At 46.0% G+C, this 17,883-nt stretch overlaps 1 protein-coding gene across 1 annotated transcript; it reads left to right on the top strand.

Annotated features, from left to right (window-relative positions):
* The first annotated feature begins 7,061 nt into the window (after positions 1–7,061).
* Positions 7,062–12,259, top strand: LOC119232893 (keratin, type I cuticular Ha3-I-like). The gene is made up of 7 exons (XM_037495263.1): positions 7,062–7,397; positions 9,071–9,153; positions 10,033–10,189; positions 10,953–11,114; positions 11,204–11,329; positions 11,493–11,713; positions 12,152–12,259. Exons 1-7 carry the CDS (start codon positions 7,065–7,067, stop codon positions 12,255–12,257), a joined length of 1,188 nt encoding a protein of 395 aa, XP_037351160.1. The 5' UTR covers positions 7,062–7,064; the 3' UTR covers positions 12,258–12,259.
* Positions 12,260–17,883: the final 5,624 nt, after the last annotated feature.

Raw genomic sequence — 17,883 nt, 5'->3', positions numbered from 1 at the left:
CCCAATAAACTTTATTTTCCTGGCATAGTAAATGTGTTTCTCATTCATATTCATGCATTGTAAAGTACTTGTCATGGCTGTCTCATGAAAACAACCCCTCATTAGGAGGATGAATTAGGTCAAATGACCTCTAGTCATTGTAGTCCCCCGGTAAATTCGGATGGAGTCAGAGGAATGTCCTCCTGGGGACCTCCCAGTCCCATCAAAGGAGTCTGGGAGAAAACCTGGGCTTCAACATTAATGACCATCTTACCATGGTGCAGGGCCTTCAACAATTTTGAGAGTCCACTTTCAACTTCACTGCCATCTTCATGGTCATCCTCATCACTGGATTTTTCTGTTCCCTTTTTCCTATATGGCCCAGAGACCAGCTTCTGCAGAGACTGCTTAAAGAGCAGCCACCCTCTCCTCTCAACCTATTGGCTGCGCCTGCATTTCCAGTAGGGTTACCTGCTCTCTTACAAAATTCACTTTTTTTGATCTCCTTGGCCAGAACATTGGGTCCTCTGGATGTACCTCGGACTACCCATTCTATGTCTCCTGATTAGTCGACCTGCCCCTTTCTGTCCAAAATAGATGAATGCCTAACTCCTCAAAGCAGGGCAGATGAAGCCAAAAGATTCCCGGGTGTCTAAAGCACCTCTGGCAGAACCACAAGAAAGGATTTAGGCAGGTCCCAGAGAACTGGGACTGAGGGAGACCCAAAATTAAAAATGTATCATACAATCCACCATGAGTCAAGATGATGGCTGCATTATCTGCCAAAACACTAAACCACTGGGACCAAGGACCAGGAGTGGCCTCATTGCATGTCTCTTGTTCTGCTCTGCCACACCTCTAATATATACATATATCTGCAGTGCTCCTTCCTCCTTCCAGATGCCCCCTGTAGGGTAAGGTAAAAAAGTATGAGGCTTTTCTGCCCTCCTGCCATTAGGATTGATGATGGATCCCTGTGGTCCTGAATGCATGCCTGATGGCGGGCACCTGGAGTAGGGAGTGGGCATGAATAAGTGGGTACACCTGAGCTAAGACTTTGCTTATAAGGGTGGCGTCAGGGGATGCCAGCAGAAGGAGAACCACAAGAGAAGCAGAAAGCAGAAGCAAGAGCAGAGAGCAGAGACCATGATAGAGTGAAGAGCCAAGACAGAGTGAAGACTTGCTGGGGGCCCGGGAGGCCTACCAGCCTCCCGGGCCCCCAGCACCCCTGCCTGCCGTGTGCCTGGTAAATCCCAATAAAAGCCTGCAAAAGCCACTGAGGGCTCTAGACTCTCCTCCTTTACCCCGTCTGCTTGGATCAGTGAGATCCTGCTCCGTGTCCTGTCCTGTCCCTACACCCCCGTTCTGGGAATCTGATTCAAGGCCTCTGATGTTGGTGACATGGAAGTAGGGGCAGGGAAAATGGCACCTGTTCCCATGTTGATGTTCCCATGGGAGGCACCACATCCATGGTGATGTGTTGAGCAACCTTGAGATGCATTCTGTAATAGTATCAGGCCACCTCATCACATTCACTTGCCTGAAAGTTAGTTTTGTGGAACTGGTAGTCTTGTTACCCACTGTTTTACCCAACACTTTGTACAAAGGCCCTTTAAATGCAGGGAGCTGTCTCTCCTTACCTTCTCCTCCTTCAAGTTTAATCTTTCCTCTAGGTCTTTGCTCATATTGATCAAGTTCTTCCGAGTCTCTTCATCATTTCATTTCCTGTTAGTCCAAGAAAGGCCAAAGCACATTAAGTCTGCCAATAATAAGCATGAATCCTATCCCACCCACCACCAACTTGCATCATTTCTGAATTTTATAACTCCCAATTCTATAGGCCACTAACTCACTTACTCCTTCAATTTGACTCTATTTGACACAACTGCATTCAATCATCTATTGTGTGTGCTGGTACTGTGCGAGTGGTGGGGACAAACAAATAAGTAAATCCTGTCCTGACACATGTTTGCAGTCTAGACTGGTTGAGACAAAGAAAGAATCTTCATAAAGCTAAGCATCAATATGGAGCACATAAAGATAAGCATAAAGAATGAAGAATATTGGATGTGTGAGAGAGTGATGAGAAAGGGAACCAAGAAGGAGCCAGCCCTGGATCTGGGATTTATAAAATATCTCTCTTCCTGCCTTATCGACTATCGGCCCTTCAAAAAAACATAGTATCTTTACCAAATTTAAGCTTCATGTAAAGCATAGAATACTATATGAGGAATAAATAAGGAACAGTGACACTAATGAGGATTCATGAGGTTATTAAAACTTTATATACTTCCCATAGTTCCAACTTCAATCAACTATGACTGTATGATGTTATCATAATTCTGAAAAAAAGCTTGATGGGATGTGTTTGGACAATTGAATGTGTATAGGTCTGAGAGGACGGAAAGTTTTCCCAAGCATAAACTTTGGCAGGGAAGAAGACCAGGAAGCAGGAGATGTGTTTGAAACTGACAGACCGATTCCCAGCCTGGAGCAGAGGTTAAATATGCTAGTGGTGGAAGATGAAACTGCAAAAATAGTTTGGAGTTGTAAGGAAGTGCTTTGTAAGGAAGGTTGCCATGTCCGTGATCAGGCACTCATGTCCATCAGACACTCATGATATCAGAGCTATCATGTACAGGCTGGGTTGTGATGGGTCCAGGAAGTTGGTCAAGATGGATGGGAAGAAGGAAGATCAATTAGGGAGCTATGAGAGAGAACAAAGTCTGAGATAAGTGGAGGTGAGGGCATAAGCCAAGTGTGGGTGGATTTCAGAGGGGCAGTCTTGGTTATGAACATGGATTGGAGTTGAGGAACAAAAAGAGAGAAGGAAGAAACTGGTACTGATGCAATACCTGCTTTGGGTCAACACGGGTCTCAAGGTGTTGACTCTGAGAAAATGAAACAATAGTGGTTCTCCCTTGAAGAGAGTTGGGAGAGATGTTGTGGAATTACCTGGATAGTAATAGTTGTAGAGATTGATCGAGGAGCAGATGTTGCAGCAACATGGATAAGGGATCATTAAGTTGGTAATAGCAGGAGTTAAATTGAATAACTTGTCTATGTAGTTGTTGAGAGTTGTATGAAGAGTTGGAAGAACTTTGGGAACCACTGGAGGAGATGACAGAATGAGGCTCCAGCTTGGTTTTTCCCAGTTTCCACGAACAGAGAAGACATTTATTCATCAGTAGATGGAAAAGGAAGGAGAGAAGCAACTGAAATGACACAGAAGTCAAAAGATCAGAATTCAGTGAGGGAGATTTCAATTCAACAAATCCACTGGATAGTGTGATGTGGAGCTCCCAGGCCCTCACTGGAACTGGGTCTGTAGGAACAGAGGAAGAAGCTCTATTTTAGTGGCTCTTTCACAACTGTCTCAAATCTCCAGCTTGACAGTGAACTTAATGCAAAGGTACAATAGAACATGTTCCAACTATGGAAGAATGCTACGTCCTATTGTCTGTGTATTGCTAAAGGTATTTAGCATCCACTTGTCACTTTGATCTGCAGATTAGTCACATGAATAGGTTTTCATTCCTTTCTGAGTGATGCCTGGATCCAGCTTTCTCAGAAGACTAGGATCATGAAATTATATTGTCCAGGATTGTTTCAAGTTTTTTTTTGACTCCACTATTCTAGACGGTGTGGAGTTAAATATGTGCTCATGAAACTTGTATTTTTCTGACTTGATTTGACTGGAACCCATCCCCATTGGTGGACAAGGATCGAGTTTATACAAGAGAATCAGTGGTGACTCTTGAGAGGTTTTATTGAATGACTCCTGAATCCCATTTTGAGATGTCTGTTCCTACTCAGTCAATCTGACTACTGCCTGGTTCATTTCTTGGTTTTCTCCTTGTCCCACACTGGAAACCCTGCCTGAGTATCTCCTCAGAGCTAAATCTGTTGGTTTAGTTCCTGGGATTACCATCCCAAACTCTACCTTCAACGTAGTGAGGCCAACTGCTTGATGAACTGGCAGCCTGTGGAAGGTCTATGTGTCCCATTCTTATAAGCCGCCCTAATGGGCTGACCCAGCATGGTGGTGTTGGTGTTAAATGGTTTGTCTGATTTTCAACTCTCCATCTGTCTTTGGCATAAGTCAGTCTTCTTGGTCTGTGTGAAGTGATGAGACTCTTGGCCTTTCCTTGCTAATTGTACATAATAGAATTAATATATGAGTGGGCCAATATGTTTCTATGTATTTTCCAAAGAACACATTCTACATTTGTCATGGTGAGAATTTCAAGTACCTGGCCATCAGAGAAGATGGTTTGGGCAAGGGAGAGGGAGGCCTCCCAAGTCCTTAAAATCCTCACAGCAGACCTTCTCCATGGTTAAGTGCTTCTGGTGAGTTTGCGTATCATCTCTACCATGGAAAAAAACTTGGTTTTCAATAATAACTAACATCCTTGAACCTCAATGATAATTTGTTCACATCTTAAGGCAAGAAGCCTTATTACTGCGTCTGCCACAATTACATAGGCAGGTGTTAGCCTTTCTGCTTGTTAGGATTTGATTTGCTCATCATCTTTATTTAAGGTTCATTGACTAGAGACAATATCCTTGCTTATGTAAAGGGAAGAATTCATAGTACATAATAAGTAGAATAAATGAACCACAATTGCTTTCTAGAATTCCTGGAAAGTTAATTGAGACTTGACTCTTTTCTCAATAGACCTATGAGAGGACCTGTAGTCCTCTCAACCATCATCATCCAGATATGGGAACAGTATCTCTAGTCAAGCTATGATCATTGTTACTGCTACTCAAGATGTGGGCACAGTTAAAAGTTATCTAAACACTGCCCTCCACTTTTGAGGAGAGGATACTTACCTTGGGGTTTTCCCATCCCTATTGCATTATGATTATGTGGCCCTCCGAGGCCATATTGACCAGTGTACCTCAAAGTATTCCTTTCCAAATTCTTTAAAAAAGTTTCATTGTCTAGATTATTCTTTGAAGCTTGGGCATAGAAGGGCAGAAAGAGAAAAGTTGATGAATCTAGTTTTTGTTTTATGATATTTTGTCTCATCTGATAGGACTTTAAATCAGTTTGGAACTGATTTGAAACCAACACAGCCATTCTTCATCTCTCAAATCCAAAGGGCCAGGCAGGAGGGGCAGAGTTGTGAACTGTGCACACGGGTGAGGATGTCAGCACTTCAGGGACATCACACATTTATTCCAAAGCTGCTGTCTTTAATGAAAGCTTATTTGAAGCTCCACCTTGGCAATGAATTTCAGAGTTGTCTGAGTAAATGGGCATTGATAGTCTATAGTCATAGTGTGTCACTAACCCAGGAAAGAACCTACTCAGCTTGGTGGTTCATTCCACACACTAGTTTCAAATGATTGCTGCTGGTTCCAAAATTAACACTCTCAGAAGATGAATATTTGTGTTCATGAGGATAACCAAGAGGAAAGTACCCCAGGCCATGAGCACAAAACTGCAAAAGGGGGATCTAAGAATAGGGGCTATATGGGAGGTATAGGCACGTGGCTTCTAGCATCTTTCCAGCATCTTTTCTCAGGAGGCCTGAGAGGTTGCACGCCAGATCTCATAGTTCCCGATGGTCTGGAATGGCACAGGCAGACCAAAAGTGCCGACGGTCCTGAATGGCTGTAAGCACGCCATCATTGGATTGGTGACTTTTAGGGTCATAGCCCATGCGGAACGGGGCTCAGTTGTTTCTATGTCAAATGAACCTTGGTTCTCTTGCTCCCCAGCTTACATATTGTCCTTTCCACTGAGTAGGTGTCCTTCCATTAGAATAGAAATGACCCATCGCTTGGCCTTCTACCCTACCTAGAGAACAGGTTTGCTATTTCGTGGCCTGTGCCAATCCCAGACAGGAGGTTGTGTGCGAGCAGTTGAGTCCTATGAATCTCAATCCACTTGTGCATGATTGCACTCCAGGCCTGAGATGGTTGGAAGAGGGGGGAGCAGAGTGATGGGGAGCGAGAAGTTGTTGGAATTGGCAAGATCAGGGCCTGAGGCTTGGTGCTTCATCCACATACCCTGCAGTGTTTTGTTATCTTTAAAGATTTATTTTATTTATTTATGCACACAAGAGGTAGGGTGTAGGCCAGAGTTGCGAGCAGTGAGAAGATTCACAAGAGACAGAGTGGGGAGCAAACAGGTGGATCTACTGAAATACACTGCAAAGGGGAGTAGCAGGTGGGTAGAGGAGAGATCGGCTGTGCCATGTGGGTAGCTCCCTGACCAGGGCTCTAACTTGTGCTGTAGTGGCTGCAGATAGCTTCATAACACTGCATCTTAACCCCATGTGCCACCAGGAAGGTCCCCTATATCCACTGCAGGATTGGGTGAGGAGTGAGGAGATCATGCATGTCAGGCACTTAGCACATGGTACCTGGTAAGCAGGAGCCTTCCCGGTACGGCTTACCTGCTGTGTGTGCCTCACGCAGAGTAGGTTCTCCCAAGTGAATGCTCTGTGAACACTGAATAAAAGCAGAATGGCATCTGGAAGTTTCCTGCAGCCTTTTGGGAAGAGGGCAGAATTGCTGCCTCCTGGCCTGGATGGCAAAGGACATTTGCTGGATGACCTTGCAAGTCCTATGTCCACCTCTTCCAGGGCCCGTGAATACCCTGATTTCCAGGTGCACTTCCTTGGGTGGCTTTCCTCACTGAGGATGTGCTGGGGAGGTTTAGACCCTTTCTCATTTAGAAGAGAGAGGACAGAAGTATCCCCAAATCTGGGGGACAGTTTTCACCCTAACACAATGCCTGTGAATAAGCACTGCTGTTGGCAAGGAAACGGATTGGTCACCTTGAAGCCAAACCATGAAGATCTTACTTAGCCAACTGGCATGATTGGTCATGAGTCCTGACTTAGCAAGAAGTAGAGTAAAAGATTTTATGAGGTAAAGGACTCATGGGAGTCAGCTAAATAACAAGTGGAAAAATAGGTAAAGAGGAGAAAAGGTGGTAATTCTTTTTGTGTGCAGTTGTCACACCCACTGTGGCAGAATATAAAGGCCTGGAGAGGACCAGGGCTGGTATCAGAGTGAAGGAACCAGGTTTGGAATCTCACCTACACAGCCTGCTCCCTGCTAGCACCATGTCTTACTCCTGCTTCCGTTCCAGCATGAGTTGCCGCTCCAGCTGCAGCTCCCGGCCCTGCGTGCCCCCCAGCTGCCACTCCAGCTGTACCCTGCCCGGGGCCAACATCCATGCCACCGTGTGCAGCGGCGGCGCCTTCAACGGCAACGAGAAGGAGACCATGCAGTTCCTGAACGACCGCCTGGCCAGCTACCTGGAGAAGGTGCGCCAGCTGGAGCGGGAGAACGCCGAGCTGGAGAGCCGCATCCAGGCGCACTCTCAGCAGCAGGTGCCCTACATGAGCCCCAACTACCAGTCCTACTTCCACACCATCGAGGAGCTCCAGCAGAAGGTGAGGAGGGTGCAGGTGCCACGTGCGTCATGCTGGACTAGTTCTTCCAATTGAACATAGAGAAATCGGAATGGATGTAAGGCTGCAGAAAGCTAATGTTGAGAGTGGTAAGGGCACAGAAATCACTGGCTTGGATGCAACAGATCTAGTGGTCATGGAAAAGGTACTTGGGAGGCCCCACGAGGGCAGGATACAGACTGGGCATAGGGTCAGGCCTTAGAACAACCTGTCACGCAATCTTACAACCTATTTGAGTCTTCAGTTCTATTATGATATCCTGCTTCTGTTTTCAGACGCACATGATTTATTTCTTACAGTTAGAATTTTCCTGAGTTAATCCTCAAATATTCAAAGATTTTCAATACTTTGGCAAGAGACTGTGTGTACTGGAAAGCAAAAGAGCTACTGACTTTGGAAGCCTCACTAATGTGCATGGACACAGGTACACCCACTGTGCAGGCGGCCAGGCAGGTGGGACTTCAGGGCCAGATGCGCAGATGCAGAAGCAGCAATAAGCAAAGAGCCAGCACGGCATAGGTCAGGGAGGGCTTCCCAGAAAAGGCAATATCTGATCAAGGTCAGAAGAAGGCACAGGAGTTTACATCCAATTGCACAGTTTACATCCCTGGACTCTCTGAGGGGACGGACTGAGCACAGGCCTGTGTTTCTGGTCAAATGAGTGCCAGCAGGGCCACGGCATTTGAACAAGAGGCAGTCATTCGCCCACCTTTATCAAGTGCCAGACTCAGTGGAGACTCAGGAACAAGGGATGAGTACCGAGTAGGTCTCATTCTGTGGAAGTTCACAGTCTAATGTGGAGAGAAATGTGGGAACAAATGGCCAGAGGGAAGGTGTTAAGCACTGGAACCCGTGACGTGTGAAGCATGTTGGAACATGTGGAGGAATCACAGGAGTCAGGAGGGGTCGGAAGGGGGTTATGCTAGGGGTCTTGTGGTGGGTGAGGGTGTCCAGGGCATTCCAGGTGGCGAGAGCAGTGCAGTGCAAAAGCAGGCACAAGGGCACCAGGAGGGAGAGTGCAGAGGTCAGCAGGGCTGGAATGAAGGTGGTGTGAGATGGGGCAACCAGTGTGCCCTGGTTTGCCAGCAAATTTTCTGGGTTTAGCACCCTAGGTGCCCCCTAGTTCTCAGCAAACTGGGACCCTAGGTGAAACTTGCTGCCCAGGGTGCTCAGTCACTGCAGGAGCCAGAGACAGACCAACGGAAGAACTCACGACAAAGGCCACATTCTCCCGGACTGGTCTAGCTTTGGAATGGCAGCCCTATAATGGAATCCGCATTTTCTCTCCATCCTGCGAATCTGAGAAGACTCAAGCTATTTGGAAGGGATGTGGCTGAAAGAAAATACCTTGTCATTTTAGGGCACTGGGCATCCTTAGCATGACTTACTTGTTTTCCTTCTGCAGGCTTATATTTTCATATTTATTTATTTTAAAGGTTTTCTAATTGAAGTAACTGCACTATTAATCATGTAAGTTTCAAGTGTTCATTGTTGAGGGTCAGTAAGTGTATAGATGACATTAATATATGCTAAAAGTCCTAGTCTATCCTTCATTATGCCCTTGTTTCCTGATTTACCCACCCCTTCCCTCTTCCCTATGATCATGATTTGGTCTTTTTCAAAAGTATCACTCATCCCATGGTTCCTGTCCCTAGATCCTGTACGGCAAGTCCCAGAATGCCAGGATGGTGGTGCAGATCGACAACGCCAAGCTGGCCGCCGATGACTTCAGGACCAAGTGAGAACTTAGAGCTGCCAGAGCAAGCCAGACATGCACAGGCCAATTGCGAAGGGATGGACTCTGTCCTGGAGGCTGCACGCAGAAGCTGCCTGGGGTGGCCTTAGGAGGAAGCTTGATTTGGGTTCCTCAGGTTAAAAGTCAGTCTCACTGATGCAAGAATTCTATGTTTTCAGTTTAGTTTCAGGGAGTGTAAGAAACACCCATTCTTTTTCTTTTTCAACTGAATGTTTGGATTAAGTCAAAATGAATTTCATACACGTGTCTATGTCACACCAGCCCATCAGAAAAAAGTTACTAAACCTCAAAAACAGGAGGCAAAATCCATTTTGGGGAACCAACTCTTCTCGGTTCGGCTATGACACTCCACAGAATCCTATGCTTTTTTATGAGCCTTTGTAGTTTACAATGGGATTTTCCCGATGTTGTATCTTTGTCTTCAGGATGATTCAATAAAGCATTAGTTGGGTCCCCAATTTACGGATCAGGAAACCCAGGCTGAGGGACGTCAGGGAATTGCTCCGCAGTCCAGTGGCTGAATCTGAGTGACGTCTGACTCAGTGCTCTACGCCCAGCACTAGGTGCTTCAGGGCGAGTGGGCAGACGAGATTTCTCAGACAGACAAGATGATGGGGCTTAGTTGATGCTGACCTTGAATGGGCTTCTTTACAGCGCAGTTAATACTGGATTGAGAGTAAGCAGAGGCACCCACCAAGGCCCTCCTGTGGTTGTCACGGAGAAAGTAGTTTGTTTTTTTTTTTTTTAACCGTTTCCCCTTTCAAAACACTAAAAGTTTCAAAATACAAAGAATTTGACTTGGTCAGTCAAGTTCAGGGAAAACACTCTTCCTCTATGACCTCTTTTGACCTTTGCGTGAAGGTATCAGACGGAGCTGGGCCTGAGGCAGCTGGTGGAGTCGGACCTCAATGGGCTGCGCAGGATCCTTGATGATCTGACTCTGTGCACGTCTGACCTGGAGACCCAGGTGGAGTCCCTGAAGGAGGAGCTGCTGAGCCTCAAGCAGAACCACGAGCAGGTGAGCGATTTCCAGCCTTCAGTCCCCTAGTATTGACAGTTCCATTCACTCCCCCCCCTCCACAGTGGGATAAGGTAAGTGCTGCTAAGCACCAAAGAGCTAATATGATATTTTTCTGGTTATAAAGCAGTATGGCCAGTGGATCTATTTCTACTTGGGGTCATCGGTGTGCCTATTGTCACACAAAGTTCTTTAAACTACTTTCTACCAGTGGGTGGGATCTATTATACTGAGATCATATGACAGGAAGGTTACCAAGCTTGGACAGAGGCAGCCAACTTCTCTGTAATGTGTGTCACCTAGATAACATTACCCAAGCTGGCTGGCTGGCTGGCTGCATGGGAAGGTGGGAAAATTGAAGGAACTCAAACAATAGTTGGTTTGGACCTCATGGCTGAATGTATAATAAGAAATCAATTCAGTTCTCCAGCATGGGATCTTTTGATGAACAGGAAACACCCCTCAGCACTGTGTGAAAGCAGATCACACAGAAGAAAGAGTGGACTTAAACTATGTTGACTCTGGAATAGCAAGACACACTAGCAAAGGTCTAATCCTCCAGCTTATATAGATGAAGAAAGAGACTCAGACAGGAAGTCTGAATCACAAGATGTAACTTAGTTGGGCTTTACATGAACTGGGCCTTCAGCTCAAGTTTCTTAAACTCTAATGCAATTCTCATTCCACTACAGTGAACTCTCTCAGGAAGAGTTAATTCATAGACTTCTTCCTGTGGGTTCATTCCTTCTTCTTCCTCTTGCAGGAGGTCAACAGCCTGAATTCCCAGATTGGAGACCGCCTCAATGTGGAGGTGGATGCTGCCCCCAACGTGGACCTGAACAGCGTGCTCAATGAGACCAGGAGCCAGTACGAAGCCCTGGTGGAGAACAACCGCAGGGATGTGGAGCAGTGGTTTGCCACCCAGGTGGGTCTCTCAGCCCTGGACATGTGGGAACCAGGTACTGGAGACCTGCAGGTGGGGTCTGACCCCGGGTGTCCCCTTTGCTGTTGCAGACCGAGGAGCTGAACAAGCAGGTGGCGTCAAGCTCCCAGCAGGTGCAGACGTGCCAGGGTGAGATCATGGAGCTGAAACGCACGGTCAACGCCCTGGAGATTGAGCTGCAGGTCCAGCACAAGCTGGTGGGTATTGTAAACCCCCGATGGGAAGTTGGAAAACGAGTATCAGCGGGATGCCCTTTGGGCCACTCTGTCCCTCCTCACGCTAGCAGCTTGTGGTGTCTTGTCAAGCCTCTGGAAGAAGCTCCTACAGGAGTGACTATGAGACATTCTCTATTCCCCACAGAGGAACGGCCTGGAGAACACCCTCACTGAGACCGAGTCCCGCTACAGCTCCCAGCTGTCCCAGGTGCAGTACATGATCACCAACGTGGAGTCCCAGCTGTCTGAGATCCGGGCTGACCTGGAGCGGCAGAACCAGGAGTACCAGGTGCTGCTGGACGTGCGTGCCCGGCTGGAGAGCGAGATCAGCACCTACCGCGGCCTGCTGGAGAGCGAGGACAGCAAGTGAGTAGGACACCAAGGTCTCTGGGTGAGCGTGGTGGGACCACCAGGCACATATAAGTTCGCCCTATTTTTCTTCACCAGTCAGCACACATCAATGCAGGGTCTGCTCTGACAGTTATGCCAACGTGGAAAGCACAGGAAGGGCACAGCCCCTGCCTCAGAGTGACAGTGGGGAAGGGTGGTGGGCAATGGTGACTCAGCAGTCGCTACTAGGTGAGGCAGATTGTGCCAGGTTCCAAGAGAGCTGAGCAGCGTGAGGTAACATTTTCGAGAGCACAGTTTTCTACAACTTTCCATCTGGGCCAGGGGAGGGCTTGGGGAACAATCGAAGGTGACTGCAGCTAAACCAACTAAGAATTCACAGGTTGTGTGATTCAGCCCCTTAGGGCTTCTTCCCAACCCCTCTCTGATCCATTCTAAACCCCTTTGTCCCCCCAGGCTTCCCAGCAACCCCTGTTCCAGTGGCAACGCCAGCGGTGGCTCCTGCAGACTCGGTGGCATCTCCTGTGGGCCCTGTGGCGGCGCCCCAAAGCGTTGCTGCTAAATAAAAACTTGCATCCTCTTTGAAGATGTTAATGAAGCCATTTAGATCATTCATAGAAGAGGTTCCCAGTCCTGCCTTTGCTGGAGTTCATTTATCATTTAGAAACCTTGTCACTCCACCGTGATATTTCTAGATCTAGATGAGCCTTTCAGATCCAACAAGCAAAAGCATATACCATGGACTTGGCATGTCTGGAAACTTCCTCCTGGTGAAGGCTGACTGCTTCTGAAGTTGGTCAGCTCCCAGTAATCTCAGCTCCAGCTGCTGCTTCCAGGTGTTTCTTGACGGGATTGTGTTTCCTGCTTTCCTTACCTCTTTGGTATTCTTTGGAATGCAAAGAGGCTACTTCATTAACTTCCCAATAAACTTTATTTTTCTGGCATAGTCAATGTGTTTCTCATTCATATTCATGCATTGTAAAGTACTGTCATGGCTGTTTCATGAAAACAACTCCTCATTAGGAGGATGAATTAGGTCAAATAACTGACCTCTGTCATTATGTTCCCTTGGTAAATTCTTTTTTTTTTTCTCAAAGATTTATTTATTTATGCATACAAGAGCTGGGGTACAGGCCAGAGGTGCGGGGGTGAGAGGATTCACCAGAGACAGAGTGGGGAACAGAACAGGCAGACTGACTGAAATACACTGCTGAGGGGAGTAGTGGATGATACAGGAGTGGTCTGCTGCGCCACGTGGGTTTCTACCCGGCTCGCCAAAATTTAACCCGCACTGCCGTGGCTGCAGACAGCTTCAGAGTGCTGTGCTCAAGTGCCTGTGCTACCAAACCCTGGTAATTTCTGATGGCGTTAGAGAAATGTCCTCCTGGGTATCTCCCTGGCCCCAACAATGCAGCCCATGGAGAATCATAGGCTTCAACATTGATGACCATCTTACCTTGGTGCAGAACTTTTGGCAATTTTGAGAATCCTCTTTCAACTTCAGTGTTTTGTCCATGGTCAACCTTTTCATGTTTTCTTCTCTTCCATTCCCCTACACGGGCCAGAAACCAAAGAGCAGCCACCCTCTCCTTTTAACTTCTTGGCTGCACCTGCATTTTTTCAGTAGGGACTCCATCTGTCCTGCGAAACTCACTTTTATTGATCTCCTCTGCCCAGAACATTGGGTCCTCTGGATGTATCTTGGACTACCCATTCTATGTCTCCTGATTAGTCTACCTGCCCCTTTCTGTCCAAAACAGATGAATGCCTAATTCCTCAAATTGGGGCAGCTGAGACCAAAATTTTCCCAGGTATCTAAGGCAGCTCTGGCAGGAAACACAAGAAAGGATTTGAGCAGGTCCCAGAGAACTGGAACTGAGGGAGACCCCAAATTAAAAATGTACCACATAATCCACCATGAGTCAAGATGATGGCTGCCATTATCTGCAAAAACACTAAACACGCCTGGACCAAAGACCAAGAGTGGCCTCACCGCATGTCTCTTGTTCTCTTCCCACCCCCAATATACACATATAGCTTCAATGCTCTTTCCTCCTTCCTAGCTGCCCCTATTCTGGGAGTCTGGTTCATGGCATGCTGGGGGTTGTAGTCCAAGGCCTCTGATGTTGGTGACATGGAAGTAGGGGCAGGGAAATGGCACCTGTTCCCATGGTGATGCTCCCACAGGATGCACCACATCCCATGGTGATGTGTTGAGCAACCTTGAGATACATTCTGTAACAGTATCAGGCCACCTCATCACATTCACTTGCACTGAAAGTTAGTTTTGTGGAACTGGTAGTCTTGTTACCCACTGTTTTACCTAACACTTTGTAGAAAGGCCCTTTAAATGCAGGGAGCTGTCTCTCCTTACCTTCTCCTCCTTCAAGTTTAATCTTTCCTCTAGGTCTTTGCTCATATAGATCAAGTTCTTCTGAGCCTCTTTGTCATTTCATTTCCTGTAATTCTAAGAAAGGCCAATTCTTATAAGTCTGCCAGCAACAAACATGAATCCTATCCCACCCAGCCCCAACTTGCACCATTTCTGATTTTTTTATTTTTTTAAGATTTATTTATTTATACAAGAACTGGGGTACAGGCCAGATGTGCAGGAGGGTGAGAGGATTCACCATAGACAGAGTGGGGAACAGAACAGGCAGACTGATGAGATACACTGCTGAGGGGAGCAGAGGGCGAGACAGGAGAGGTCTGCTGTGCCATGAGGGATTCTCCCCTGCTGGCTGGGGTCAAACCCATGCTGCAGAGGCTGCAGACAGCTCCACAGTACAGCGCTAAACTGCCTACACCACCTCGGATGCCCCATTTCTGAAGTTTTAAAACACTCAATTCTATAGGCCACAAACTCATCCACTCCTTCAATTTGACTCTATTTGACACAACTGCATTCAATCATCTATTGTGTGTGCTGGTTGTGTGGGTGCTGAGGACAAACAAATAAAGTAAACCCCTGCCCTGACGCATGTTTGCAATCTAGACTGGTTGAGACAAAGAGAGAATCTTCATAATGATAAGCATCAATATGCAGCACATAAAGAATGAAGAAAATCGGATGTGTGAGAGAGTGATGAGAAGGGGATCCAAGAAGAGTCAGCACTGGATCTGGGATTTGTAAAATGTTTGTCTTCCTGCCTCATCGACTATTGGACATTCAAATAAGATAATGTCCTTACCAAATTAAATTTAATGGAAACCATAGAATACTCTTTGTGGAATAAATAAGGAACAGTGACACTAATGAGGATTCATGAGGTTATTAAAACTTTATATACTTCCCATAGTTCTAACTTCAATCAACTATGACTGTATGATATTACCATAATTCTGAAATAAAGCTTGATTGGATGTGTTTGGACAATTGAATGTGTACAGGTCTGAGAGGAGGGAAAGTTTTTCCAAGCATAAACTTTGGCAGGGAAGAAGACAAGGAAGCAGGAGATGTGTTTGGAACTGACAGACCACTTCCAAGCTTGGATCAGAGGTTAAATGTGCTAGTGGTGGAAAATGAAACTGTAAAAATAGTTTAGAGCTTGTAAGGAAGTGCTTTGTAAGAAGGTTGCCGTGTGTGCTATCAGGCACTCGTGTCCATTAGACACTCATGATATCAGAGCTATCATGTACAGGCTGGGTTGTGATGGGTCCAGGAAGTGGTCAAGATGGATGGGAAGAAGGAAGATCAATTAGGGAGCTGGTGAGAGAGACCAAAGACTGAGATAAGTGGAGGTGAGGGCATGAGCCAAGTGTGGGTGGATTTCAGAGGGGCAGTCTTGGTTATGAACACGGATTGGAGTGGAGGAACAAATCAGAGAGAAGGAAGAAACTGGTACTGATGCAATACCTGCTTTGGGTCAACATGGGTCTCAAGGTGTTGAGTCTGAGAAAATGAAACAATAGTGGGTCTCCCTTGAAGGGAGTTGGGAGAGAATGACTAGATTTGAGAGAGATGTTGCGGAATTACCTGGATAATAATAGATGTAGGAATTATTGAGACTGTTGAGGAGGAAGCTGTTAGAGTTGGAAGAACTTTGCGATCCACTGGAGGAGATGACAGAATGAGGCGCCAGCTTGGTTTATCCCAGTTTCCAAGGATAGAGAAGACATTTATTCATTAGTAGATTGAGAAGGAAGGAGAGAAGCAACTGAAATGACACAGAGGTCAAAAGAAGTCAGAGTTCATTGAGGGGATTTTCAACAGAACCCCAGTCAAGGGAGATTTCAATTCAACAAATCCACTGGATAGTGTGATGTGGAGCTCCCAGGCCCACCCTGGAACTGGGTCTGTAGGACACAGTGGAAGAAGCTCTGTTTCAGTGGCTCTTTCACAACTGTCTCAAATCTCCAATTCAACAGTGAACTTAATGCAAAAGTTAACAGAACATGTTCCTACTAAAGAAGATTGCTACATCTTATTGTCTGTGCATTGCTAAAGGTACTTTAGCTGCAGTCATCTCTTCGACCTGCAGACCAGTCACATGAATAGGTTTTCATTCCTTTCTGAGTGGTGTCTGAATCCAGCTTTCTCAGAAGACTAGGATCATGAAGTGATATTGTCCAGGATTGTTTCAAGTTTTTCTTGACTTCTCTATTCTAGACAGTGTGGAGTAAAAACAAGCTCATGAAACTTGCATTTTTCTGACTCAGGAACCCATCCCCATTAGTGGACAAGGGTTGAGTATAAGAGAATCAATGGTGACTCTGGAGTGGGTTTGTTGAATGAATCCTGAATCCCACTTTGAGGTGTCTGTACCTACTCAGTCCATCTGACTACTGCCTGGTTCATTATCATGGTCTTCTTCTGCTTGTACCACACTGGAAATCCTGCTTGAGTATTTACTCAGAGCTATATCTGTTGGTTCAGTTCCTGGATTACAATCCCAAACTCTACCCTCAGTGTAGTGAGGCCGACTGCTTGATGAACTGGCAGCCTGTGTCCTGTTCTTATAAGCCGCCTAAGGGGCTGGCCCAGCATGATGGTGTTGGTGTTAAACGGTGTGTCTGATTTTCAGCTTTGGCATATGTCAGTCTTCTTGGTCTGTGTGAAGTGATGAGACTCTTGGCCTTTCCTTGCTGACTGTATATATTAAAATAGAATTAATATATGGGTGGTCCAATATGTTTCTATGTATTTTCCAAAGAACACATTCTACATTTGTCATGGTGAGAATTTCAAGTACCTGGCCATCAGAGAAGATGGTTTGGGCAAGGGAGAGGGAGGCCTCCCAAGGCCTTAAAATCCTCACAGCAGACCTGCTGACTCTTCTCAATGGTTATGTGCTACTGGTGAGTTTGCATGTTTTCTCTGCCATGGAAAAAAACCTTGGTTTTCAGTAATAACTAACATCCTGGGACCTCAATGGTAATTTGTTCACATCTTAAGGCAAGAAGCCTTATTACTGCGTCTGCCACAATTACACAGGCAGGTGTCAGCCTTTCTGCTTATTAGGATTTGATTTGCTCATCATCTTTATTGAAGGCTCATTGACTAGACAATATTCTTGCTTATGTAGAGGGAAGAATTCATAGTACATAAGAAACAGATACTGAAAGGCAATTGATTTCTAGAATTCCCAGAAAGCAACTGAGACTTGGCTCTTTGCTCAATAGACCAATGAGAGGATCTGTAGTCCTCTGAATCATCATCATCTAGATGTGGCAATAGTATCTCTAGTCAATATGTGATCATTGTTACTGCTACTCAAGATGTGGGCACAGTTAAAAGTTATCCAAACACTGCCCTCCACTTTTGAGGACTGGATACTTAACTCTGGGTTATCCCATCCCTACTGCACTATGATTATAGGGACCGCCACGGACCGCCACAATGTATTTCTTTCCAAATTCTTTCAAAAGTCCCATTGTCTAGATTAGTCTCCTTTAAAGTTGGGGCACAGAAGGGGAGAATGAGAAAAGTTAATGAATCTAGTTATTTATGATATTTGATCTCATCTGATAGGACTTTAAATCAGTTTGGAACGGATTTGAAACAAACACAGCCATTCTTCATCTCTCAAAAGTCAGAGGGCCAGGCAGGAGGGGCAGAGTTGTGACTGCACACGGGAAGTATGTCAGCACTTCAGGGACATCACACGTTTATTCCAAAGTTGCTGTCTTTAATGAAAGCTTATTTGAAGCTCCACCTTGGCAATGACTTTCAGAGTTGTCTGAGAAAA

The sequence above is a fragment of the Talpa occidentalis genome, unplaced genomic scaffold, assembly GCF_014898055.3.
Source record: "Talpa occidentalis isolate TD23 unplaced genomic scaffold, MPIMG_talOcc4v2.1 talOcc4.7, whole genome shotgun sequence".
NCBI classification, from domain to species: Eukaryota; Metazoa; Chordata; class Mammalia; order Eulipotyphla; family Talpidae; genus Talpa; species Talpa occidentalis.
The sequence above is the reverse complement of the archived record's forward strand: the minus strand, read 5'-3'. Positions and strand labels throughout refer to the sequence as shown.

Coding starts and splice junctions, on each gene's coding strand:
- LOC119232893 (XM_037495263.1), top strand. CDS start 7,065: ATGTCTTACTCCTGCTTCCGTTCCAGCATGAGTTGCCGCTCCAGCTGC. Junction 9,154..10,032: donor GCCGATGACTTCAGGACCAA/GTGAGAACTTAG, acceptor CTTTGCGTGAAG/GTATCAGACGGAGCTGGGCC. Junction 11,115..11,203: donor AGCAGTGGTTTGCCACCCAG/GTGGGTCTCTCA, acceptor TTGCTGTTGCAG/ACCGAGGAGCTGAACAAGCA.